The 24579-nt window shown below is 59.2% G+C and overlaps 1 protein-coding gene across 1 annotated transcript; it reads left to right on the forward strand.

Annotated features, from left to right (window-relative positions):
- Positions 1–574: 574 nt before the first annotated feature.
- On the forward strand, positions 575–4370 carry LOC117653703. Its single transcript, XM_034399548.1, has 3 exons — positions 575–1193; positions 1901–2310; positions 3158–4370. Exons 1-2 carry the CDS (start codon positions 719–721, stop codon positions 2257–2259), a joined length of 834 nt encoding a protein of 277 aa, XP_034255439.1. The 5' UTR covers positions 575–718; the 3' UTR covers positions 2260–2310; positions 3158–4370.
- The last annotated feature ends 20209 nt before the right edge of the window (positions 4371–24579 follow it).

Consider the following 24579-nt stretch of genomic DNA (forward strand, 5'->3'; position numbering starts at 1 on the left):
TGTGGCCGCCACGCCACGCCGCCACGCCATGCCGCCACCCGGCTTGCTTTCTCCCTCCCCTGCCGGCCCTCGTCCTCCTCGTCCGTCCTCTTCGTCCTCTTCATCCTCCTCGCTTCAACTCAGCAATGGAAAATTCTAAAATTTCAAATCAGACAGATCCTCTGTAAAATTTCAAAACTCACAATGTCATATGAAATTGAGGGCTTTGATTGGATGGCGAATGTTTGACTGTAAAATTAAGGGGTAGGATTCGATTCAGCAGATTTTTCGTAGACTTGATTCGATTTGATCTCACCAGAAAATCCCAGCTTCACAATATCTACCCTCATCCTCCTCGTTCTCCCCGTCCCTCTGGTGCCCCTCTTCCTCCTCGTCCTCCTCGCCCTCACCGGCCAGACGGTTCCTCTCCCGCTCCTCTCCGCTCCCCTCCCGCGCGGCCGCTCCTGGTCGCTCCCCTCCACCCGATCCGGTCCCCGGCGGCCAGCCGGCGCAGCGGCGCAGCGCCGCTCCTCCCTCCCCGCCGGCCAATCACACGCGGTCCAACAAGGCCTCTAGAGGGGCAGTTTAAAAGCCAGGGACCGGCATTGAGAAGGCACACAAGCTCTCAGTCTCCGAAGGTGACAAGACGCGTTCCTGCTCAGTGCGATCCGTGAAAAAGCGTGTGTGGACCCCCAAAGGATACCCAGCAGCGCCGCAGTCGCCGCTACCCGCCATCACCATGACCGGCAACACCTTCAAGCTCCTCGGAGCCTTCGCGTTGTGTTTAGTGGTGGCCTCCGCCGCGTCCGTCAACGTGGACGCCAACTCGATACAAGACAGTGAAGGATACGGTTTCGAGGAGTGCCTCCGCAAGGACTCCATCTCGTGTGTGCAGCACCAGGTGTACCGCCACCTCAGATCCTTCTTCGACCAGAAGTCCGTGGAGCTGCCCGGCGGCTTCGCCCTCGTCAAGGAGGGCGAGCCTTCCCGCGACGGCCGCTCCGCCGAGGAGGTCCTGCCCGAGGGCGCCGTCGAAGACCGCGAAGAGGCTCTCGAGACCTTCGCCGTCCAGAAGGCCACCGAGTTCTTCTCCGAGAGGAGCCTGCGATGGAACGTCCAGCCCCTCGTCAGCGACGTGAGCGCCGGCGCCCGCGCGCTCATGGACTACGTGCCCACCGAGCTCAAGGCCAAGGTCACCAGCTTCATGACTGAGGGTGAGTCTCAATTTCTCATCTTTCCGGGTGTTCAAAATGGCGGCGGAGATTTCCCGCTTTTGTCTCACTGCCCGCGTGTGGGAATACCGCGGCTATCGCGATCAGGGCCTGCAGCGCCTGCAGCCTCTCAGCCCGACTGGCGAAGAACGTCTCTTTGGCCGCCATTGTTGCTGGCGCCGCGTGCGAGGCGCGAGACGCGAGGCGCCAACTGCACGCGGCGCCACTGTAAACAGGGTACACAGTGTGGGAGCGCGCCTCTTTCTCGCGAGCAAAACAAACGCCAAATTGAGCATGAATATTCAAATTGTAACGGTCAAACTCGTTCCTCGGGCGGTAATCCCCGGGGGAGAAAAAAATACGGGAAGCGCCTCTTCCCCGGTCCCTTTTTTCTCTCTTTTTCCCCCTTTTTTCTCGCCACTTCCGCTGTGGTGTCGCGCCGTGCTCGCGTGTCTTTAAACATGCGTGCAGCCCGACTTTCTTTTCCCTAATTCCCCCGCGCCGTGACCACAGCCATAACTCGTCCAGCTTTACGACGCACTCCTCCGGCACCGTTACCGGGTGGCCTTGCGCTTCACCTTGGCTCGGGCCTTGGCTCCACTGGCCCCGATCGGACGCGACACCACCTGCTGCGTGGCCCTGGCCGTGGCCCTGGCCCCACCCCTCTCCATCACGTTGCAAATCTTTCACACGCCCCTTCTGTCCCGCAGGTCGTGGCAAGAAGAAGAAGATCATCCGTGCCCTGATCCCCGTCCTGCTCGCCGCCAAGATGAAGATCGTCGGTTTCCTGGGTCTGGCCTACGTCATCATCGCCCTGATCGCCAAGAAGGCCATCCTCGCCTCCCTCGTGTCCCTCGCCATCTCCGGCTTCATCGCCCTGAGGAAGCTCCTGGGCAACCAGTCCCACGGCCACGAGGTGAAGGAGGTCCACGCCGAGTACGCTCCCCACGGCTGGTCCGGCGGCTACTCCTCCGGCGGCTGGGACGGCGGCGACGCCCACGGCTCCTACTCCTCCCCCGTCGCCCACGCGCTGGCGTACAACGGCCAGAAGCCCATCTCACGGCGGTGAGGCACAGGCCCACCCTATCCACCCAACCAGCGCTGCCATGTTGCTCGAGAGGTGAGTGTCCTCCAGGATGTCGATCGGGACGTCCTTCTAGCGGGTTCGTTTGCCCCTCGCGGCCCACAGACCAGTCGTTTCGCCGCTCGTCGTCTCTGTCACACCGTACGGGACGCCCCGCGAGTGCGACCGAGATCATTCAACCCACTTGGCGCGGAGGCTGTCGGGCCGTCCTGTCGGGCCGTCCTGTTGGGCCGTCCCGGCGGCAGGGCAGGTGCGATCGGAACGACGGGGCGGGGCGGTCAAGGCCTGGACTAGGCCTGGACTAGGCCTGGACTAGGCCGGCGCGAGCCAGCTCTGGAATGTCCTCCAGCGACCACTCCCCGCGTTTTGCCTCCCCAAGGCCCCGAAGGCCGAGGGCCCGAAGGGGCGGAGACAAGTGGGTCATTCGTACAACTCGTCCGTCCAGTCGCGTGACCCAGTGACCAGAGAAGGACCGGCAGGACACCCGCGCCGCTGCATCCCTGGTGGCGGCGCGGTGGCGGCCCGGTGGCGGCTCGCTCCGAGAACTAGCAGGACAGGTTTCTCTGAGCCCCCCAGCCCCTCCCACCGTGTGTAGCTCATTTCACTCAACTCTTTTTAGTTGTTTACGTGCCGGCCGGCCAGCCTTGCTTTCTTCGTCCTTGATTCTCACTCGAGCTGCTCCTCCGACGCCTGCCATTAATAACGGCTCGATGGCCACGCTCTCTCTCTCTCTCTCTCTCTCTCTCTCTCTCTCTCTCTCTCTCTCTCTCTCTCTCTCTCTCTCTCCCTCTCTCTCCCCCTCCGCTCCCCTCTCCGTTTACCGGACGGACAAATGCATCGAGATGATAGAGGTACTGACCCTCTCCTTTCTCTTTTGTTCCAGGTGATACATCGCGGACAGTCCTGGACGCGCTATTGAAGAACCTCCCGAGCGTACAAGCATTAATTTATTTGTAAATAATTTATTATTTTTCCATGTTGTATTGTTTGTTTTCCTTTCAGAAACCGACACGTAAATGTTAACGAAACCGTAACAACGACAAACGGAACTTTTACACTGCTCTTTGAAAGTCGAAGATGATACTCCTAAAACTATACGTTACAACCTCTAGTCCTATATTTGAGCACAGGCTTACAATGAACCAAGACTTAAGTCTAGGATCAGACGACAGACCAAAGACTTAGGCTACTGACTCAAGACAATTGACTCTGGACGGCTTGACTGAGAACTTTCCCATCCTTGACTTTTAACGTTAGACGATGAATGAAGTATTAGAATCCTAGCAACATATCTCAGGTACCTTTTTAACGAGTGCTCCCGCCTAGATGGGTGGCGCCACCTTTCCTCATCTTTTTGCTATTCCTGTCTGACTGACCGGCGAAGACTTCTTTCCTTTCAGTGTTTCTCTAATTGTTGTTAAGTGACTCCCTTGTTCGCTCTCATGCATCTTCTCTGCTCTGTGATATTACTTTTTCTTCTCGGTTGGAGCCATGAGCTACCATCAGTGTTACATAGCGTCAGAGGAACACGCACACCAGATGGATTCTTTCATTACCATGCATCTTTTTAATGAAACCTGTGTAATGAATCTCCTTGTTATGCCCAAGAAATAACAGAACTTTACTAACGGAGCATTGAGCGTCCCACTTAACACGTCTAGTCCTTTGTATTTTGCTCAAAACGATGATTGACTTCTTCATGACAGACCTCTTTAATTGAAGGACGATATTTCTTTATCTAACAGCTCATGCTTTGACTTAAAACGTTTACTTTTGTACATAGCTGAAATTTCCTGCTTACTGTTAACTTTGTGACACACTCTACTACCCACACTGACTGACTTAAAAATCTACCCTTCATCCTCCTTATTTATTGAATTAATTTATTTTGCATTTTTATACTTCTCCGTCCTACTGCTGCCCCTGTTCATTTCAAAGGTAGAAGAATGTCTTCCTTCATTCGCTAACTGTTCCACCTGGTTCTGTTGTGTTTCTTATTTATAATTTTGGAGATCTTCCACTGTGTGTCTGATGAAACGGAGAGAACAATCATGTGTTCCCTGTCTTGTTCGAAAATAAAGAAAAATTTGCTGCGATATTTGGGTTTAATTTCCCACTCATCTGCCATTGAAAACACAAAACAGACCAACCACATTTTGTTGTTTGAGCATTGAGGAAAGACCCATAAGCTACAAAACAGATGAAACTTTTGCTTGAGGACACTACAAAATGTTTGAAACAATTTGCAAGCATTTCCCGCTGAGAGTCAAATTTCCCATGTCGGTCGCAATCAAGAGGAACTGGAACACGCTTCCCTTTCCTAGAAAACTGCTCTCTCCGAAGGGGCAGTGCCACTGCTACTGGCTACAGAAATGGAACGGCTTTCTACGAAACCATCACACATCTCAACAGCTTTCTTCATCAATACATCAGGTGCTCTTTTTTTCCGTGGGTCGTAAATCATCGACTGTTGTCACGTTTCGGACTTGGTCCCAATCAAGGCTCCCCGCTGGGTGTGGCCGCGTGGCCCCGGCTCCAGCCCCGGGGGAGAGTGGCGCTGCAACGGAGTCCTGCATGCCAGCTCCGGCTGCCGCGGCAGCCACGGCAGGTGCTGCCCGTCCCGTCGCGCTCTCTAGCGGGCTCATCTGCGTGCCGGCCTGCCTCGGACACCTTCTCCGCCTTCTCCACCTTCCAGCGGCTCGAAAGAAAGCGAGCCGGCCCGGCCGGTGCGCGCGATGGACTTTATAGTAGCCACACCAACATTTAGCGGGCAGTCGAGCCGAACGAACGGACGCGAGACATTCACAAACAGCCGCGAGCGGGAACACAATGCAGACTGTGTCGAGTTTACTCACTCACTAATACCCTACGGCAGTATGGTCAGAAAAAAAAGAGTAGCCTGCCAATGATGAATTTTGATAAATTCGAAAGCGGGCGTGGAGGTTTCTGAGCAGACCTTTATGTACACGGCTGGACACAAAAATAGAAAAAGAATATTTTTTGGAAAAGAAAGAAAACATTTTATTGAACAGCGAATCGGATTTATATGACAGCAGAAGGAACGTTGTCACGTCACGTTCTTGATGATGACTAAACAGTTGCGACGCGAATGAGCGGCCGGGCCTCCCGGCCGATGGGCAGCGAAGACGAGTCGAAAGTGGCGGCAGGCACCGCAGGCACCGCAGCCACTGGGAGACGAACGCCCGGACACTAATCCGCCCCTGGCCTTTGTCATGATGCGGAATTGAGGATTCGTGAGGTTCCTCTGCCGTGAACGCGCAACGCTTTGAGAGGCGTTGACTTGCAAATCGCCCTTGTCCCGCGTTTCGGGAAGGGATAGACCGGCCCTTCCCAGGTGAAAAGCGTTAACATTCGTTAAACGAACACTGAGGGAGGAGGACGAGGAGTCAGCAAAACGGCACAATGTTCGTTTCCATATTCTAAAAGATGATTCCTACAGGCGACGACTGCAGAGTTCTCACCTTCCTTTCCTTCAGCTTCACTGCAAAAAAAAGGTTGGCTTGCTAAGACAATTCTTGGAATGGGGGAAGCCCTTGGAATAAGATAAATTGCCTGAGGCTAGGTAATGTGAGATGACATGGGTCACGATGAGCTTCTCAAAACGACGGTCTGTTCACCTTGACGACGCTGATTTTCCTGTTCCGAGACACGGCCCTGCGGGAGCGCTCCGCCGCCACGCCCGGGAGGTAGACCTCTCTTCCGGCTGGGCTCCTCGAAGGGCTGCAGGATGGCGGGCGGCAGGGCGCCGTCGGTGAGAGTGGAGGCGGTCCGGAACCCCCTGCGGGTAGGCCACCCTTTCGCCGGCAGGAGAAAGGTCCACGTCGAGTAGGTTGCCCGCTCCGCAGGCGCGGTGTCGGAAGGGTGGTCTGGCGGCGCGGCGGCCTTGCAGTGGAGAAAGCACGCTCGTCCTGCCTCCGCGCCGCGCCGCCAGAGCGCGCTGCGTGCGCCACGGGAAGCCCGGCCGAGCACCAGCTGACCTACCTCTCAGTCGATCCACGCGCATTTCTATCCTCCAAGCTTTCATAGGAACATTGTAACTCTTCAAGAAAATCGTTGTTTTTGCGTTTTAGTTGAACTACACTATAGAAATAGTAAATGGAAATAAATACAGGATAGCAAGGAGGTGGAACTATTGAATTACAGAAATGGCGTGTCAGCTGGAGAAGGAGAGTACTTGAAGCCAGCAGGACTCCACCGTTGGAGCCCGATCCCTATTGTCTTAGCATTGTTTTTTTACCTCAGCAGCGCCTACCGCCGAACGCCGCCGGAAGCCTCAGTGCGAGATGCTGTGAGGAAATCAGATACAAAGGGAAATACTAGTTTCGGCTATCGGGCTTCGACCCTCGGCTTTCGGCCCGGCCGGGCTGATATGGGTGACACAACTTTGTGCGAGTCGCTGGCACCACGCTGGGGCGAGAATGGGAATGGGACGGTTCGGAACATCCTGCTTTGCAAGCCGACGGACAACTTTCCTAGAGTGTCCGCCGCTAACGGACCCACTTTTTTTTTGTGCCACGTGCAGAACACACACTGCCCCCGACAATAAATGAACTCAACATAAGGCAAGTTTGTGTTTGGGAAGTAGTAAGGAGATCAGGGCGGTTCCAGCTGTGGAGAGGCAGCCAGCCTAAGCGACGCCCCGCGGGATGATTCCAGGCTGTCTGGCACTGATGGCAAGCTGGGTGCGAGAGAGACAGCTTCGACCGGAAGCGGAGATGAAGCACGCGTTGCCCGTCATCGGCGTGTCGTTGCTCCCGCAGCTGCCGATGAAAGTCTTGCACAAGGGAGGCACCTGGACGCACCGGAGCGAAGCGCGGCCGCTGAAAACGGATTACACGTTTTGCATGCGACTCCCGGACGCCGCGCCACGCCGTGCCGCGCGACGTAACAGCAAGCAGGGGCTTCGTGACAGCCTGTTGCCGCTGGCCGTTCGGCGGCCGTTTGGCCGGTAATGCTCCAGCACGCCCCAACAGGCAAACAGACAAACAACTTTCGATTTCCCGGCCGCGTGCAAGTCTGCAGGGGCGGAGCGCGGCGTTTTGAATTTCACGAAGATTCCCCGCGCGGAACTGGCGGACGACGAGAAGCTATACACTGTGAGTCCGGAACGTAGGTCCCAGGGTGGGCGTCGCGCAGGCAGACCAGCGAGTCGTGCTCATCAAAACGCCTGGCCTTTGCAATTACAAAGAGCGTCGTGGTGTGGCGGTGCGCACCGGATCTGGCGAGAGAAAATAGTTAACATATCTCAGCGCAGGCCGGCCTAGCCCACATGCCGCGCGACGATGCCGCGCGACGATGCCAGGCGACATGCGACGACGCCTCTCCCAGGCCGATCAGGGAAAGTGTCAAGTGGAGCGCGGCACGCGGGGATTCGTTTGAATCAGATTTAAATCGCGGCCCGCGTGAGACAATGGCGTGGCGCACTGGAGCACGCCGCCGGTACACTACTGCGAGACAGAGGGAAAGAAGAAAAAAAGGTCGAAAAGAAACAAAACGCGAAGCTGGCCGGCATTCATAACGGAATGGAGGGAAAAGCGGGAGTCACACCTTCGCTGAAACGAAACCGCACCTGGACGTTAATGAGCACTGGACTTCCTAGCGGTCATCATCCGAAGAAGAAATCGACTCTTGCATTGACTTTCTTCGTCCCGCCGCGTCCCGCCGTGCCGTGTCCGGCCGGCCGGCCGTCTGCCGCGGCGTTCGCGCGGCGTTCGCGCAGCGTCCCGCCATTCCGCCGTCAACTCACTTTTAATGCTCGCGCGGAGAATGACTCGTCACTCGAAACAAAAAAAGGGCAAAATAACAACGGGAAAGGATCACCGTGCCCGCCAGCATCGGCCGTGCGCGAGCGGAGAGCAAGGAGGGCCACGTGCGGAGCTGATGCACTGTGGGTGCAGGTGGCCAAAATCCTAGACGCGCTTTTGAGCTCCAGAGTCGCTTCACAGGACTCGAATCGTACGTGTGACCCCACCAATGGATTCCTCGTTCGGAGAGCAATCCATTGGTGGGGTCACACGCACGGTTCGAGTCCCGTTTAGTGACTCTGGAGCTCAAAACGAGTCTATAGAATTTTGGCCGCCCCAACCGATCTTCTGGCCCACTGTGTGAAGGATCACAATTGCCGAGTTTGAACTCGTGGCAACGAAATGCGCGAAGCAGCTTGAAGAAGAAGAGCGCATTCCGCTCTAGGCGCGAGCTACCGCCACCTCGCACTCCATCCCACTGGGCCGCCCGGCGTCAGGTTGCGGCCACTCCGTGAACTAGGGCCTCATCCTCTGCAGTCATCATTAAAAATGAAAAATGGCGCGAAAAGGCCTGCGTCTCGCGCCACGGTGTCACTGCCGGCCGAGCCGACCTGCGCCACACCTAACCCACATCACGGACTGACTCAGCTGCATACGGAGCGCGGGGCTGCAAGTCATGTAAGGCGAGCCACTCCGAGGTGTCATCAGGAAGACTCTCTGAGGGACGCCGCCGCTGCCCTTGAAAAGGAAAGACGTTTTGCAATTGGGTTTTCGTTTTGTTTTTTTGGCACCGCGGCGCTGCTGCCGGGGAGAGCGACTGGGTGCAACTCTATTTGTCACTAATGACTGACGATTCGGACAGCTCGTTAGCAAAATAGACAGGCAGACATCCCTTCCCGTCTGTGAATGAGTCATCCCGCCGCAAATGAGTGCTGCAGGGCCGGCAGGGCCAGATAGCTGTAGGGCCCCTCAGACTTGACTTGTGCATTGTTGACAACTCACCTGGATGAAACCCTCCTCCTTCGGTTGAGTGCGTCACACAGTGCAGCAGTTTGGCAGGGACTGATTCTCATGACGCTTGGTTAGGTTAGGTTAGGTTAGGTAAGGTTAGGTTGGGTTCGGTTAGGTCGTGTTGGATCGCATTGGTCGTTACTCGCGTTTGTCCAGCTTCAAAAGCCGTGACACTGTTTCAGCTCATTTTGATTCGTTCGATTGTCACTGCTGCTGACGCATCGGCTCGTTTTTGTGCTTGACCGAGAGCCTGTGATGGCTGCCTTCAGCGCGGGGGCGTCGGACCACCTAGCCGCGTCTTGCTCCGCGCGCTGCGCTTCGCGACCACACGGCCGTCTAGGCTCTAGGGGGGAGCTCTAGGGAGCTCTAGAGCCATCAATCAAGGTGCCTCTGTGTCCATCTCTTTGTCTGGCCGGACTTTTCAAACTTTGGCAAGTCACAAAACAACTTTCTCTCTCCGATTCGTGATTGAATCCCTCTGTGCCGGCGACTGCGGCTGGGTGACCGTCCTGCAGCCCTGCAGCGTCCGTCCGGCAGCGTCCGTCCGGCAGCGCCGCGGACGGCAGGCACGTCGATTGTTTATTGGACGCTCGCATTAGCGGGGCAGCTCGAGGTCTCTCTCTCTCTCTCGCACGCACGGAGCGCCCCGCTGGCGTGCGAGAGAGACTCTGAACGAGCCCGCCGCAACAAGGCTCCGCCACGCCCTCGGCCCCCCGCCCTGTCGCCGCGCTGAAAAACAGCTCCTGCGCCTTTGCCAAGTACCTGCTGGAAGTGGTGCGCTGTGCCGGCCCTGCGCTGCTGCACTGCAAGCACCGCCTCGGCGTTTATCAAAATAGCGGTCCAGTAATGCGGTTCGATCCCCGGCGCCGGCCGGCTCACTTTCAGCGGGGCGGGCAGCGGCGGGCGAGGGTCCAGCGGCTGAATTCAGGCACGGTGCGGTCACGCGGCGGTCAAGGGAGCCGGCCGTAGAAAGTCAAGACCACGACCGGCGGGGCGGCGGGGCGGCGGGGTGGCGGGGCGCGGCGAGTGGCCGTGGCCATGGCCGAGCATGGAGCTCGGACCGCTCGCAGCCTCGCAGCCCCCGGGGCGCCGCCGTTTTGCCGTTTTCAGGACCAAACGGAATGCGGGGAAAACGGCACGGAGATTGTTTACTGGGGGGACTGTCGGGATAAAGTTGTGTTGCGCATAGGAGGGGCGGCGGGGGCGGGGCGGCCGAGCACAGGGGGACCGAAGCGGGTCAAGTGGGGCACTGGCTGACGTATCGATACGAAGCACAAAAAACGACAGCGCTGGGAAATTCCAGGGAAAAGAGAAATTCGAATACGAGGCAACTCCGGCTGCCGAGGCAGACGGAATACACCCCGGAAGAGTGGAGTTCCTAGCAGCGCCTATTCCTCCTGGCAATAAAATTCACAACGAGTAAACCGCCGCACCCCCGCCGCGCCCCCACCGCGCGCGTCCCGTGCGTCCCCGTTGCACGGAAAACAACGCCCACTCGATGCATCCGGTCAGCAATGGCCGATCTACATAGCGCTTGGGTACAAAGTCCGATCTACAGAGCACTCGTCTACAATGACTGATCTACATAGAGCCATTTTGAAAAGACCGATCTGTTTTTCAAAGCTATTTTTCCATCTCTGTCAAAGTTAAAATACAACGTCCAAAATGTTGTTTTAACCTTTATATCGAAGTATGCTTAGCATATTTTCCAATACAGAATGTTCCGAAATTTTACAAGTCGTACTTTAGGATTGACAGAGGTAGCAAAAAAGCTTTGAAATACAGATCGGTCTTTTCAAAATGGTTCCGTGTAGATCGGTCATTGTAGACGAGCGCTCTGTAGATCGGACTTTGTACCCAAGCGCTCTGTAGATCAGCCATTGCTGACCGGATGCATCGCACTACTTGATTCGTATCTGCCACGTCTAATTTCACTGCGAAAATGACATGATGATGTGCAGCGCTGCATTGTCCCCGCGGACACACACACACACACACACACACTCGGCACACAGAGACAGACACAGTGACACACACACACACACAGTCGTCTCCTTTCTTGCCATTTGCGCCGATTGCTGCGAACGGCAACAATAGCGACAACAGCCGTGTAAACCAGTGTGCCGCTGCGTGCTCCCCCCCCCCCCTCTTTCCAGGTGGCGGGGAGTGGACACAATTAAATTGTGCGGCGGGGAAGGCGGACTGAGTGTTGTACTTGGCGGTGCCGCACGAAAGGTTGAGTGATCCCCCACCCCGGTGTGCACCCCACTGTTTAATTACAGAGGCGATGATGGCCGGGCCCTGTCTTAGGCTTGAACGGACGCTGCCGCCGTCCGCCAACCCCCACCCCGTCCGGCAGTATGCACCTGCAGGAAGGCATGTGGGAAAAGTTGGTTGATCCCCCGATCTAAATGGATCGGGAATGAAGCATGGAAAACGTTGCTCGCCGTTTCAGAGAAAGTTGTAAAGGCTATCTTGACTAACGAAAATGCCCCCCCCCCCATTTGAACTCGAAGCGAGAAGACACGCCCGCTAGGGGCGCGGCATTTCGCCGTGGGGGCCGACCGAGGCAACGGCAATGTCTGTCTGCCGCTAAACGGTCGCCGCTATGTTTGACAAGTAGGTTTGATGTGTGTGACTGTTCCGACAGGTTCCAATCTTTCTCCCAGGGACCCCCTTCTCCCTTCCCGCTCTCCCTTCACCGCCCCTCCCGCAAAAGCCATATTGATGTCACACTGAACGGGGTAATCTTGAAGCATCGGATGAAGCGAATCGGGTTTTGCTCCGTGACCCAGAAACGAAAATATGCAAACGGACAGCTGTTTTCGTCCATTTGGCGTTACCGGGCGCGCAGGCCGCCTCGATGGCTGCCTGGCTGCGCCTGGCCGTGCCTGGATGGACGGCGCGTGTGCGGTCGCGGCGATGATGGCCCCGCCTTGGCCCCGCCAGGGCCTCACTGTCTGTCTCTCTCGCTCCCTTACGGGACGCCCCACGAGTGCGGCAGAGACGGAGCGATGAGACGTCGATCCTGCGGAATCATCAGGAGGCTGGTTGTGGTGTAAGGCTAAAGACGGGAGAAAGTCAGCCAAATTTTCTCACACATCGAGTCGACCGCTGCCGAAAATGGCCCTCCACCGGCCGGACCCTGGCCAGCAGCACCGCGACATAAGTTGATCCATCACGGCACTGCAATAAAGTTGATCGACTGTTCCATTATTCAGCGTGCGTGGTGCGCCGCGCCGGCCTGGCCGGCCCGGCCGGGCTCAAGTGCGCCGTCATTGTAATATCCTTGATTCGAGATCAGAGTTGAACAAAGTCGTGACCAACGTAAGCCCTTTCACTTGCAGATGTCTGTGGCATCGCCTCCCAGAAGGTACACCGTTCCGGTGCATATGTGTGCGAGTGAGCGGCCCCCCGGGTGGGGCAGTAATCATGATATGGCGAATTTCACTCAAATGTGGCAGAAGTAAGTCTGTGAGTATCTACGCCCTGACGACGCCTGCCTTCGATTCCAAGCAAGTTGAATGTTGCTCTCACCGCCTCCACCTACGTCAGGGCCGCGGGGCTGCCTGCCCGGCCTGCCCTGCCCTACGTCCCCCTTCCGAGCCGCTCCCAGCGGTCACGCTGCCCGGCCAGCCGCCTGGGCCTCGGCCTGGCCGCACCCAGACGGACCTCCCCGGGGAACGTCGACAAATGGCGGGAGAAAGTACGCAAAATCAAAAAAGAACCACAACGAAAACGATCTGATTACCGTGAGTGACCGCACGCCCGTTTTTGCAAGTGCGCTCGAGAGTGCACTAGTGTTATTGGCGTGAGCGCTAAAAAGACGACAGAATCCCCTTTTTTTGTGCCCTTGCGGTCCCTAGCTTATTTGGGCTGCTCAAAAATTCCCTCGCCCTTTCGCATTGCGCGCGAAGTCCAATCTCGCATGCCGCCTGCGAATACATAGGCCTGCCCCCCTCGCCCCGCCCCGCCACGCCCCGTCCGTCTGCATTTCACGGCGGGCTGCATCACGCCCAAACCGTGTCCGACCAAGACCGCGCTATGCCGCCGGCCGAACGGTAAAAGCTCGGGGCGAGGCGAGATACGTGGGTCTTGGCGGTCCTGGGTCCCGGCGAGTACGCCTCTCGGTGCGTTTCGGGGAGTGTCTGCACTGGCTGCCGTGGTCCGCCACAACTTCACACGGTGCACCATACCGCCAGATGCACACTGTGCATGGATAAGCTATCCCCGGAAGGCCGCTAAGGGTTCCAACCGCTAAAATACACGTGCCAAAAGTAGTGTGTGATCTGGCTTCTAGAAATCACCGCGACCAGAAAGTCCAAAAAAAATGATTGAAGTAGTTCGAAGTTTGGTTTTCGCTTGTAGCGGCGCGTCCGTTAGGGCCGGCTCCGACACTCTAGTCCGCCGCGACATGTGCCGATGTGTGTTGCGTGCGGACCGCGGCACCGCACGGGCCAGGCGGTTGCCCAGGTCAGGCGTCGCTGGACAAGCGCTACACGTCCGCGGAAACGCCATGCCCGAACTACTCAGGCCGTGCCCGTTGAACCGTTTCGGCCCAGTCCGCTGGGCACGCGCGGCGCAGTGGGCGGCGGCCCGAGGGATAAGGCTGAGCCGGCCGGGGGCGCTGAGATATTTATTTAACTCTCTTTCCCTCCGCGCCATTCCTCCGAATCTGGGAGACGTAACACTGTCTGCGTAATTCTGCCGGATTCGCGGGGCAAAGAGAGCAGCCCCGTCCCTTTCAAAAGATTAGGCGTTGGGAGGTGGGCAGGGCGAGCAAGACGGTCAGTGACAAAAAGGGTCCACTGGAGGCTCATTTCAGGAGGCCTTCCCTTGGCTGCCTCACTTCCACTCATGGTTCCATAAACGCGCGAGAGAGACAGAACGACGAAAAAGACCGTCGGGATCAGTCCGCTGGGCATCGCGGGGGCGGCGGCGTAATCCACGGCGCGGGCCGCGACCAAATTTGTCTCGTCCCGAACAGGCGCGAGAAAAAAACGAATTAAAAATAAATTGTTGCACCTGCGAGATGATGGCATGACTTGGCGCGGCGAGATCCCCGGCGGTGATCCATCACGCGTGTCACATCGCCTTCATCACGGCGTGGAAGTTCAACAAGGAGCGCCTCCCCGTTGACCCCGCCTCGCTGCCTCGGGCTGCCTCGGCGGGCGGCGAAGGCGGCGGCGGGGCTTCCTCCTCGAAACGCCGATGTGGGACATGACGTTGTAATTGGCTGGGAGTGCACGGGGCCGGACGAGGGGTCAGTGCATCAAGGACCTCCAGATAAGGACGAGAAAGCGACACTACGTCAGTACGGACGCACACTCGAAAAAATTTTCGTTCACAAACGGACTCTGCGTAGGCTTTGTTTCCTCCCAGAAGACAAAATCGTGACGAAATGAATTTAAAACGCGCGATTTCAGTCAAAATTTCGCTTATTTTTAGATTGGAATGACTCACATGTGGCCTTGATTTTGACTTCCCTGAGCTCAACTTTTTTTACGCACACTGATCGGTAAACGTTAAATGACCTCAAACAGTGCGGGTGTTTGCCCATGGGCCACATCATTCTCCACGGCCCTCCAAACGATTAAAACGGGAGAAGATACGTCCAGCGCAAAGGTGCCATCTCCACCGAAACTGAATCACCCTTAAAAAGAAAGGAAGAAAGTAATTCAATCACTTAGAGCTGAAGCTTCATCGCAAGGCCACCGATTCCGACGGCAGGATCGAATCCCCTCGGCCACCTTTGTTGCCTCGTAATCCGGCTCACTTTGCTTTAAAAGGGGTCAGGGGGCTGCGGGCTGAGCCGATGGCTGAGCCGCGCCAAGTTGGAGGAAGAACCAACTCGGCGGAATCAATCTCAGTCATTTAGCAGACCGCGCTGCCATGCTGCCGCTGTGGGAATCGTCCGGCGTGCTCCCCCTTCCCCCTTCCCCCTTCCCCCCTCTCCCCCTCCCCCCTCTCCCCCCTCCCCCCTCCTCTCTCTAGCCTGCTGCAGCCGCTCCCAGCCGATAAGCATCCTCGCAGTCTCGCAGTCTTGATCGTCGTTGCAAAGTTGAAACCAAGTCGGCTGCCCTGCCGGCTCAGTGAGTGAAGGTAGCCGGCGGGTGGTTGCGCGTTATCGCCCAAAGTTTTCCCGTTTCGCCGCAATGTTCGGAGTGGCGCTGGGAGGGCTGGATGCCGGCAGGTCGCTTGTGCAGTCGCGCGCACACACACACACACTGAATGATGGTTTTTCTCCCATCGAAAGGGAAACAGGTGATTCGGCCCTAGGGACGTGCCGCGTCTTTGGCCGTTGGCGCGCTGGGCTGTGAGCTCTCCGAGTTGCACCTCCGGCGCATAGCGGAGCCGGCGGTCATGAGGTGTGTGATTTGTGCCGACGACCCCGTGACGCGAGCCTGTCCTACAAATAATCGCTGCGAGCTCCGCGGCGAAACGCCTCCACCTCGCCACGCGGTCAGCAACGCCGCGACTACCACTGTCGCTTTCCATAACTGTGCATCAAACTGCAATGTGCGACTTTCTCGTGGTGACTGGCACATCGGAGACATTTTTTTTTGAAACGTGGAAGACGACGCTACTTGGGACAGTTAGGCTGCCTAGCTGTCTGGGATGCGAGGTTGTGGATGGTGGGAGTGGGCACCCCACAGTAAGCCAGAAGACCGATGGAGGTGGCCTAAACTATCGACGCGTTTTGAGTTCCAGAGTCGCTTAAAAGGACACGAACCGAAAGTTTGACCCCATCAATAGATTCCTCGTTGGGAGAGCAATCCATTGGTGGGGTCACACGATCGATCCGAGTTCCATTTAGCGACTTTGGAGCGAGAATCCCGTCCGAGATTTTGCCCGCCTCCACCGGTCTGCTGGCCCACTGAGCGCCGCCACCTGCTGGACCTGCCGGCCGGACGGTCCGCCGAGACGCAGCACGCAGGCCGCGGCCAGGACGCTCATCAGGTGGAGCCGGGCGGCCGACATCCATCGAAGTGGCCGCGGTGCCGATCGGTTTTCGCAGTGGCGTGGATGGCGTCGCAGTGGCGTCGCGGACGTGGAAGTGGTCCTCTCGAACGGCCGGACGGCGGCCGAACGGCGGCCGCCCCGCGAATGGGGGCAGCCGCGGCAGAGCCGGGGCAGCCAGCGGAAAGGGGAAAGACGGACGCACACAAATTAAGAGACAAAAAAATCACAGTGATCGCGTGAAGCACACTGACCTGGCCTGGCCCCTCCACGGTGGGACCCTAATCAGAACAACCTGGCACACCGGCAGGGCCATCCACACGGGTCCACCGGCCGGCAGGCTGATTCCGAGAGTCCTCCCTTGTGTCTCTCTCGCACTCGTGTGGCGTCCGGCACAGGTGCGAGCGAGACACGGCGACGAAGACGAGCCTCGGAATCAGTCGGCAGGGGCCGTAACTGCCACTGCCGCGGGCCGGGTTGCGGTGGTCCGGAGAGCGGCCGCCTCCTCCTGCCTTTTCACTTTCACGCCGGGCCCAGCGCGGCCCAGCACGGCCCAGCATTCCTCGGTGGCCATCCCGCCGGCCCGGCCCAGGCCCGGCCTGCCTGGATCCCTGGTCCCTGGTCCCTGGGTCCTGGATCGCGTCCCAGGGTTGTTAACGCTGCACGCGGGGCTGCCGGCCGGGACGGGCCGGGATGCCAAACTCCCTGCGGCACTTCGGGGCGCGATCACCGCAAAAAGCAGAGAATGGCTGTCAGGCCGAGCCGAGCACGTCCGGCCGAATGCAGCCGAGCCGAGCCGAGCCGAGCCGAGCCGAGCCGAGCCGAGCCGAGCCGAGCCGAGCCGAGCCGAACCGAGCCGAGCCGAGCCGAGCCGGTCATCAAGCTGCCGGCCCCGTAAACCGTCTTTGATTCCCATAGCGCCACTGCGGCCATGCAGCGGCTTCATACGGCGGGACTGTAAGTGGGTCTGGCGGGTCCCGCCAAGGGCACCCCGCCCCGCCCCGCCCCGCCCCGCCCGGCTGGCAGGCTCCACCAGGTCTGCGAACGCCGGCCACCGTGGCGGGGCGGGGCGTTCTTTGATGAGGGCCTGCTGTGGACCCGTCGACCCGTCTCGGACCGCCCAGATCCCCTGCCGGCACCGTGTGGTGGTCCCGGCGAAGGCGCGAAGGCCCGGTCAAACCGGCTGCCGGCCAGTGCAGCGAGGCGGGGCGGGGCGGACCACCTCACCATGCAGACGCACGCCCGGCCCGAAAAGTCTCCTTCCGCCGGCTCCGGGCCTTCCCGCACGCACCTGGCGGTGGCGGCGCGCTGCGGCAGGTGAATGAGGCAGAGGCTCTAGGCGGGCATGCGATTGGATGCAAATGGGTCCGCCGGCTCAACGCGCCCATGGATGGGGCTCAATGCTCAATGGGCCGATGCGGGCCGGCGATACCCCGGGGTGCCAAATGTGAGCTTTCAACGCGCGGCGCGGCGCGCGATGCGGCGATACGCGCCGGCTATTCAGGCAGCGCCCGATGCGCATCTCGAGGCGCATGCGCCGTCACGGTGACGCCAGCACGCGCCGACACTCCACTGGAAACGTGAAAAAAGGCGCCACAATGTCGTAAAGTGATGCTGACTTCCACACTGTAAAGTCGAGACGTCGCTGAATAAGCGTGGTACTCTTTACTTCACAGCACGGGCCACAGGTCGGCATCTTCGGCTGGCGATCCGAGAACTTGAAAACTTGGCGCGTGTATCGCGCGAGTGGCGTTGCCCTTCGCGTGTGGAGCCTCCTCGTGTCCGACATTCTCCTCACCCCCCACAAGCAGGCCCTGCTGATCCACGAGGCCGCCCCCGTGACCGTAGGCTTGGGCTGGCCGTTGGCTGGCCCTTGGCGGACGCAGTAACTTTGCCGAGCGGAAGGCGCCGCTCCAGCCCGGCTGCAGCCACCGCTATCCCGACCCAAGCCTGGCTGCCTGGCGCCGGCCAGATAGACGCAGGCCGTGCAGGTGCAGGCCGCCGTTCCCGCCGGCCACCACACTGTCATACGCACCCATTTTCCAAAAGGCTGAGCTGGGCTCCGAACTTTGCGACGCTTCCTCTGTCGCACAGCCCGGCCTCGTCCACGAGTGCGAGAGAGTGCGAGCGGGTCGCTTCCGGACTCGGCTTGCTAATTACTGGGGCGAGTGCGCGAGCGAAGTGCGGACCGGGGAAACACTTATCTCGAGTCGACAGGAGTAGGTTGGGTCATACGCGTACGGCACGCCGCACCGTGCTACACTCGTAAAAATGGTTAACGGCATCATCCCCGACGCGACCTAGCTGGCACGCCGTTCGCCAAAGCAGTGGCGGCGCTGCGCGTTCCTGCGGGCTAGGCTCGGAGGCCGCAACCCAACCAGGACCCTGGGGGCGAGGCAGGGAGGTGAGCTCTGCAGCTCAAAAGTCGTCTAGAGTTTCGGCCGTGGCCAGTCTTCTGGCCCACTGTGGGCCATTCTGACCATCCCGACCACTGGAAGCACGGCCATCCCCGACCATCCCGACCAAGCAAACACGGCCAAACTGTCTGCGGTGTGGGTCCTCACACACACAGACTCAAACACTCCTCAGGAGCGCACACAGACTACGCTCTATGTAAAGCGTAATGCCCACAAGTGGCCCCCACCACCGCGTTCTCATTGGTCGGTTTTCCCTTTTAGATAAACGGAACTGTCGGCGCCGATGTTGGCTTCCGGCCGGCGCTCTGCTCGGCTCCGCTCCGAGCGAGGCTCCGGGGCAGATCGCCGTCCTAAGCCCTGCGCGTTGCCCGGCCCAGCCGTCGCCCCGTCGTGTCCGAGGACTGGGAGTCCGGCGGGGCAGTTAGAATCACTTTCGTGGACACTGCTCCAAATGGGCGAAAACGTTGCATGCGCGCCTTCGCGCGTCTCAATGTGCACTGCAAGGACGGGACACGTGCTACTCGAACGCGAGAGACACTGTTCACATGTGCGACTGCAGAGAAAATTTGGATGGCGCGCACTCGGGCGACGTCAGGCTAAAGTTTTGCACTGACGAAGCGACGCAGCGGGACGACGCAGCAGGACGACGCAGGCAGACGCGCAGGCAGGACGACGCAGCAGACGACGCAGGCAGGACGACGCGGGCAGACGACGCAGGCAGACGACGCAGGCGGACGACGCAGGCAGGACGCGCAGCAGCGACGCAGGCAGGACGACGCAGGCAGGACGACGCAGGCAGGACGACGCAGGCAGGACGACGCAGGCAGGACGACGCAGGCAGGACGACGCAGGCAGGACGACGCAGGCAGGACGACGCAGGCGGGACGCCCTTCGCGCAGCCCTGCCGGCCGCAGCATTGTCCACCGCAAGAGCTCCACTGGCCTCCATCCCGTCAGTGTGCCCGTGTGCGGTCGGCCGGCCTGCCAGGTCTGCCAGTCGAATTCATCAGCGGAGAGCCAACACCGCCATGTAGGGATCACTTTCACGTACCAGGCCGCGGCGCACTTGCCGGGCCGGGCCTTTATTTGTGGTGTAGCGGAAAGAAGGAGTCCCCTGCCGCCCCCACTCGAAATGGGAGGGTTCTTCAACGTTTTGAGCGCGGCCGCGGACAAAAGGCGTTTAAACAAAACATACTTGCTGGGCGCAGGCCGGGCTAATTGTGGGTCCGCTGCCGGTTTCGGTGGCGAGGCTCTCCTTGCAAACTGCTCGCCTTCCTTCCGGGCCGCGCGCCGACGCTCGCACCTTGTCGTGGGAGAGGCGAGGCGCGGCGAGGCGCGGAGTTTTGACTGATGCTGGGTCATATCTTCCAAACAATTGGCGCGGAACAATAGAGCAGAGCTTGCCACCCCGCGGCGCCCCGCCACGCCCCGCCACGCCCCGCCACGCCCCGCCACGCCCCGCGCCCTTCCGCTGGGCGTGTTCGACAGTAATGTGTACGAAAAGGGATCCTCGCAAGGAGGCCGCGACCCACAGAGTGTTGAGGCACGTCAAAAAAGAAGTAGAAATGTCCAAAAAATGTCGAATAAAGTGCGTGTGGATTTTTCTTTTGAAAGCGAATACTCAGTAACGTTGCGTCACAGTGAGTGAAAAAGAAAGGTGATTTTAACACCCACGCGTCAAGAGTTTGGAGACAGCCGCTATAACGCCTGGGTGCGAAGGGAGCACTGTGGCTAGTGGACGGCGGCAACGCCGCAGTGTAGACCACCACCATGTACACTCCACACGGGGGACCCACCGCCGGCCCAAAATGTAAACTTTAACTTCAGCCCCACCGTCCCCAAGTCTATTGCCCTTTGGTTAGAAAAAGGCTAAGATTACAGTGCAGCTGAAAGTCAGTGAGGTGACAATGGGGGATCACGATGGCGGCGGGTAACAATGGACCGTTCTTACTACGACGAACGTACTGCGCCTTTTCGCAGTCTTTTTCCGAGATGATCCTGCAGCCGCACCTCTCCCAGCAGCAGCCGCGGCGAAGTTCGGACCTATCGCTTTCTACCGGACCCTTTAACCTTTCCGGCGGTCAAGATAAGCTGCCTCGCGTACACATTCTGACACGCGTCTGAGTGGTGCGGGCTGCACACTGCGCACAGCGCAGGCAGCCAGTCAAACAGAGGGCCCTGCCTCGAAGCGCTGCGAAGCGTTCCAAAGGTCAAGGCGCGGTGCGGCGCTGCAGTGCGAGGTGCCTGCCGAAGACAAAGGGGTCCGTAAGCGTTGCCCACGGTACGTCCGAATCGAGCTGTTAAGGAAGCCGTATTCAGCTAGTGTCCTTTTCCTGCCGACGGCTCCGAATGTTTCGCGTCACTTTCGCTCTCGCTCAGACGCTCCGAGGGGGTGGGGGTGGGGGAAGCGCGGACACACTGTGGGAGCCGCGTCAAGCCATCCGCACGGCGCGCGCGGCACGCGGCGACGTTTAAAAAATGTTTCTCTATTATGTTTTGGCGGCAGTGTAGCTGGGCGTGCTGTAAAGGCGCTCCCGTTGGTGTTAAGGCCGCTGCGTCAAGGCATCTGGAGCACTGGATGGTAGAAAGTTTGGCGGGAGAGGAACTTTGGGCCGTGTGAAATTGAATAAGAATAATATGCAGAGCGAGTTGCATTGGAGCCAGTTGGTGGCGTTCGAGCAAAAACAGATAAAAAAGCGTAAAGCTGGGTGTGGCCCGGCGGGGAGTGGCGTGCCGGTGTGCCGTGAAGTGGGTGGGTCACGGGTGGGTCCACAGCCAAGCGCGCCAAGCGGCTCCCGGGTGGAAAGTGGTGGCTGGGACGCTCGAAATGCGCCTTGACTCGCACAGCCATCCCGCCGGATTCTCGCGGGCCAAGCGGCCAACCGCTTTCAATCTGGTTTCGCACGGGTGTGGCCGCGCCATGGCCACGCCACGCCAGTGTGTGCGCTCACGCGAGTGTGTGTGTGCGTGAGTGGCGGCGGTCAAGAGGGAGTGCCATGATGCCACCACTGAAGCGTCAGAAAACGGACCAAACGAGCGGCAGTTTGTTACAGAAAACGAAAAGCTCAATGTTCTTGGTATTTTGCTGACCCGAAGGGCCTCGAACTCTACCAGTTTCTTCCCACGTATCTCTTCTCGCTGCGCTAAAAAAATAAAAGCCCTACTTCTCGGCAGCGCGCGCCCAGGCACCCGAGGTACCGCGCGCGCCGAGTCTACCGCCGGCAGACGTCGCATAGCAGCGCCTGAAGTGCAACTACGGTAGTTCGATAAATTCTCGCGCGGTCCCGTTCGATTCCCCATAAACTTGGCCACGGCAGGAAGACGGTCTGTCTGTGTGTAAGTGTGTGTGTGTTAGCCTGTGTGTGTGTGTTGGAGCGTGCGTGTGAGTGAGTGCGTGCAATGTGGACCACGTGATTGTGGCTCATCGCATCATTGTCCTGAATGTGGGAAAGCACCGAGTGACCCCAAAGTGAGGCAGGCCCCGCAGGCCGGCCTGGGCGCCTCCAGGAAGGGGAGAGGGGCGGGGGGCGCATCCCCACTGCATGCAAATGAGACAGGCGTGGCGTGTGTGCATGTCTGTGTGTGTGTGAGCGAGCGAGGGAGACGGCTTCTTTCTTTCTCATCCTCTTAGAATGTGTATATATACGACGTGTGTTGGTATGCGTTTTGATGAGTGTGTGTGTGTGTTGGTGTGTGCATTTGCCTAGCGTGGCAGAAAGGGGGCGCTAACCTTTGCAAAACTTTCGGTAAGGGATTGAGGCAGAACTAAACTGAAGAGACAAAAGCCTCCCTTAAGTCTCAGTGGAATCCGTGGCGCGGGCCCCGGCAACCTCTGCTGTCGCGCGCTTCGCCCCGCGCGGGGCCCCCTCCCTCGAGGGGCGGTCTGGGGCGGCCACCCCGTCGTTCCGGCGGCTGCTTGGGGTTCAGCAACCCGAACCGGCTTTCTACCCTCCAAAGCGATCGCCGAAAAACAAGACTACTGACGAATAAAGGACCGCACCTGCACTTCGCGTCACCCTTTCCACGACTCACAGGCCTAACTGGATAAGGAAAAAATCTGACTGGTTTGAGTCTCCTGGGAACCATGCGCACCCTGCGCCCTCTTCCAGGGCCGCGCTCCGAACCACACACCTTTTTTTTGCAGCGCGGCTGCAGCACACACGTTAAGCCACTGAGCAAATAAATGCTTGCGTGTGCATCGACGGCGTGAGTAGCAGCTTTCAGCCGGAGTTACGATGGCGCGCGGCGCAGCCCGTACGCCAGTTACACCAGGTACCCGCCTAAAAGTGGAGTGAAAAGATGCTTCCCCCGCCGGGCGTCGTGCAGCGGTACTGGCAAGAGCGTGTGTAGCCAAAAATTTCCTCATGTCCAGGATTTTGGCTGACTTTTGATAGCAACTGCGTCCAATCCAAGGCGAGGGATCCTACTCCCCCGACGGGGAAGTACTTTCCTTCGCATGCCCTTTGCCGGGCGTGAGGCCCTTCCCTCCAATTTTTTGCCCTCCTGGTTCGCGCTGCTTAAACGGCTCGCATCGCCTGCTTAGCCTTTTACGCCGATTGCTCTGCCGCCGTCCCAGCGGCAGGGCCGGGCAGAGTGATTCCAGACAGCGTTCTCTCGCTGTCTCTCTCGCAGCCCCGCGGGCCACTCAGTGAGTGCAAGAAAGACAGCGACTCTGCATCGCTCGGAATCAGCCTCTCACCCCCTGGGGACAAAAGGTCCACTGCTTCCCGTGCGCCAACTTCGCTCATCGCGGACGAAAGTTCAGCGGCGCCGCAGCGCGGGCAGAGGGGCGATGATGATGGATTGAGCGAGGGAGACAGCGCTAATCACAGACAAGCGGTACGCGGTGCGCAGTGCAGTCACGTGGACGACGTTGTCCGGGTCATGTCGATGGAGTGACAGAGAGGACCACTACTGTGAGGACTGCACTCCAAGAGCGGGCACATGTGTGCACTTTACTGAAGCGGAGAGCATGTGTGCGCCTAGCGCCTGGCGGGTAGGCAGCCGCTGTGCTGCAACGCTGCGCTGCGTTAGCGTTGCCTACCTCCCAGGCGGGCTGCCCTGGTGACCATAGTGCGCCGGGCCGGGGGTTAGCGGCCCTTCTGGGCAGTTCGGACTGGGGAGGGGGCCCCCCGTTGGTGGGCCCTCCCGGGCACCCGCAGCGGCCTGGGTGTTTAAGCCTGGGATAGGCGGCAGGGCCCTGCAGCAGGGGCGAACAGGGAGTGGGGATCCGTTTTCGTGTCATATTGTCTGCCTCCTCCTCTCGTTCCCACATAAAGATTTTTAGCGCGCCTCGTCCACCAGGAGTATGAAGATGTAAACTTTTTCATAATAAGGCCGTCGTCGTCCGCCGGGAAATGGGTGGTAAACTCGCGCGGCGAAAATGGGCGGGTCACGGCGCGTGTTCCAGGTCGCAACAGTTTCACAAATTTTGAAGCCGAAGCAACGCAGCGGCGAATAATGCTGCCGATATGTGTGTTTGCACTGCAGCCTGCACTCTGGTAGCGCCAGACTCGGCGCCCAGTCCCGCTGCCGGAGCACCGCGGAGGCCTCCAAGCCGCCAAGCCGCCAAGCCAGTGCCAATGTCAGGCGCCGGGCGCGCCGGGCGCTGCCCCTGACCGTGGGGCGTGGTGGCCGTGAGGCGGACTTGCTCGGGGAGACTCGGGGTCACTGCACCCGCGCCGCCGCCGTGGCCGTAGCCGGGTGGTGGCCAGGATGCCGGGAGAGAAGAAGGGATGTTGTTACGCAATGCCTGCGCCGTGCTGCCACAAATTTCTCCCCACACCTCCACCAATATAACTTTAGTCGACAACACGGGTGGTTTTAAATTTTCTGGCGAGTCTTGTTTCGGTCAGGATGGAGTGCACCCCCGAGTGCCTACCGGGTATTGAAAGCGAACGGTCCCCGATCGAAGAATGTCGCCTGCATGTTCCATTCTGCAGCCCCCCGCCCCCAGCCCCCCTTACCTGTGTCGGCGCCGGCGGAGGCTGCGCGGACTGGCGCGGCGGACCGGAGCCCTCGCCGCCGTCCGGCGGGACCGCGGCGGGACCACGGCGGCGGCCTGGAGGGGGCGCGGCGGGCCGGGCGGCGGGCCGGGCGGGGCTGCCGTATAAGAACGGAGGGCGGCCGGCAGCGGGACCACAGTCAGTGAGT

This window comes from Thrips palmi, unplaced genomic scaffold, assembly GCF_012932325.1.
Source record: "Thrips palmi isolate BJ-2018 unplaced genomic scaffold, TpBJ-2018v1 HiC_scaffold_8, whole genome shotgun sequence".
In the NCBI taxonomy this organism is placed as follows: Eukaryota; Metazoa; Arthropoda; class Insecta; order Thysanoptera; family Thripidae; genus Thrips; species Thrips palmi.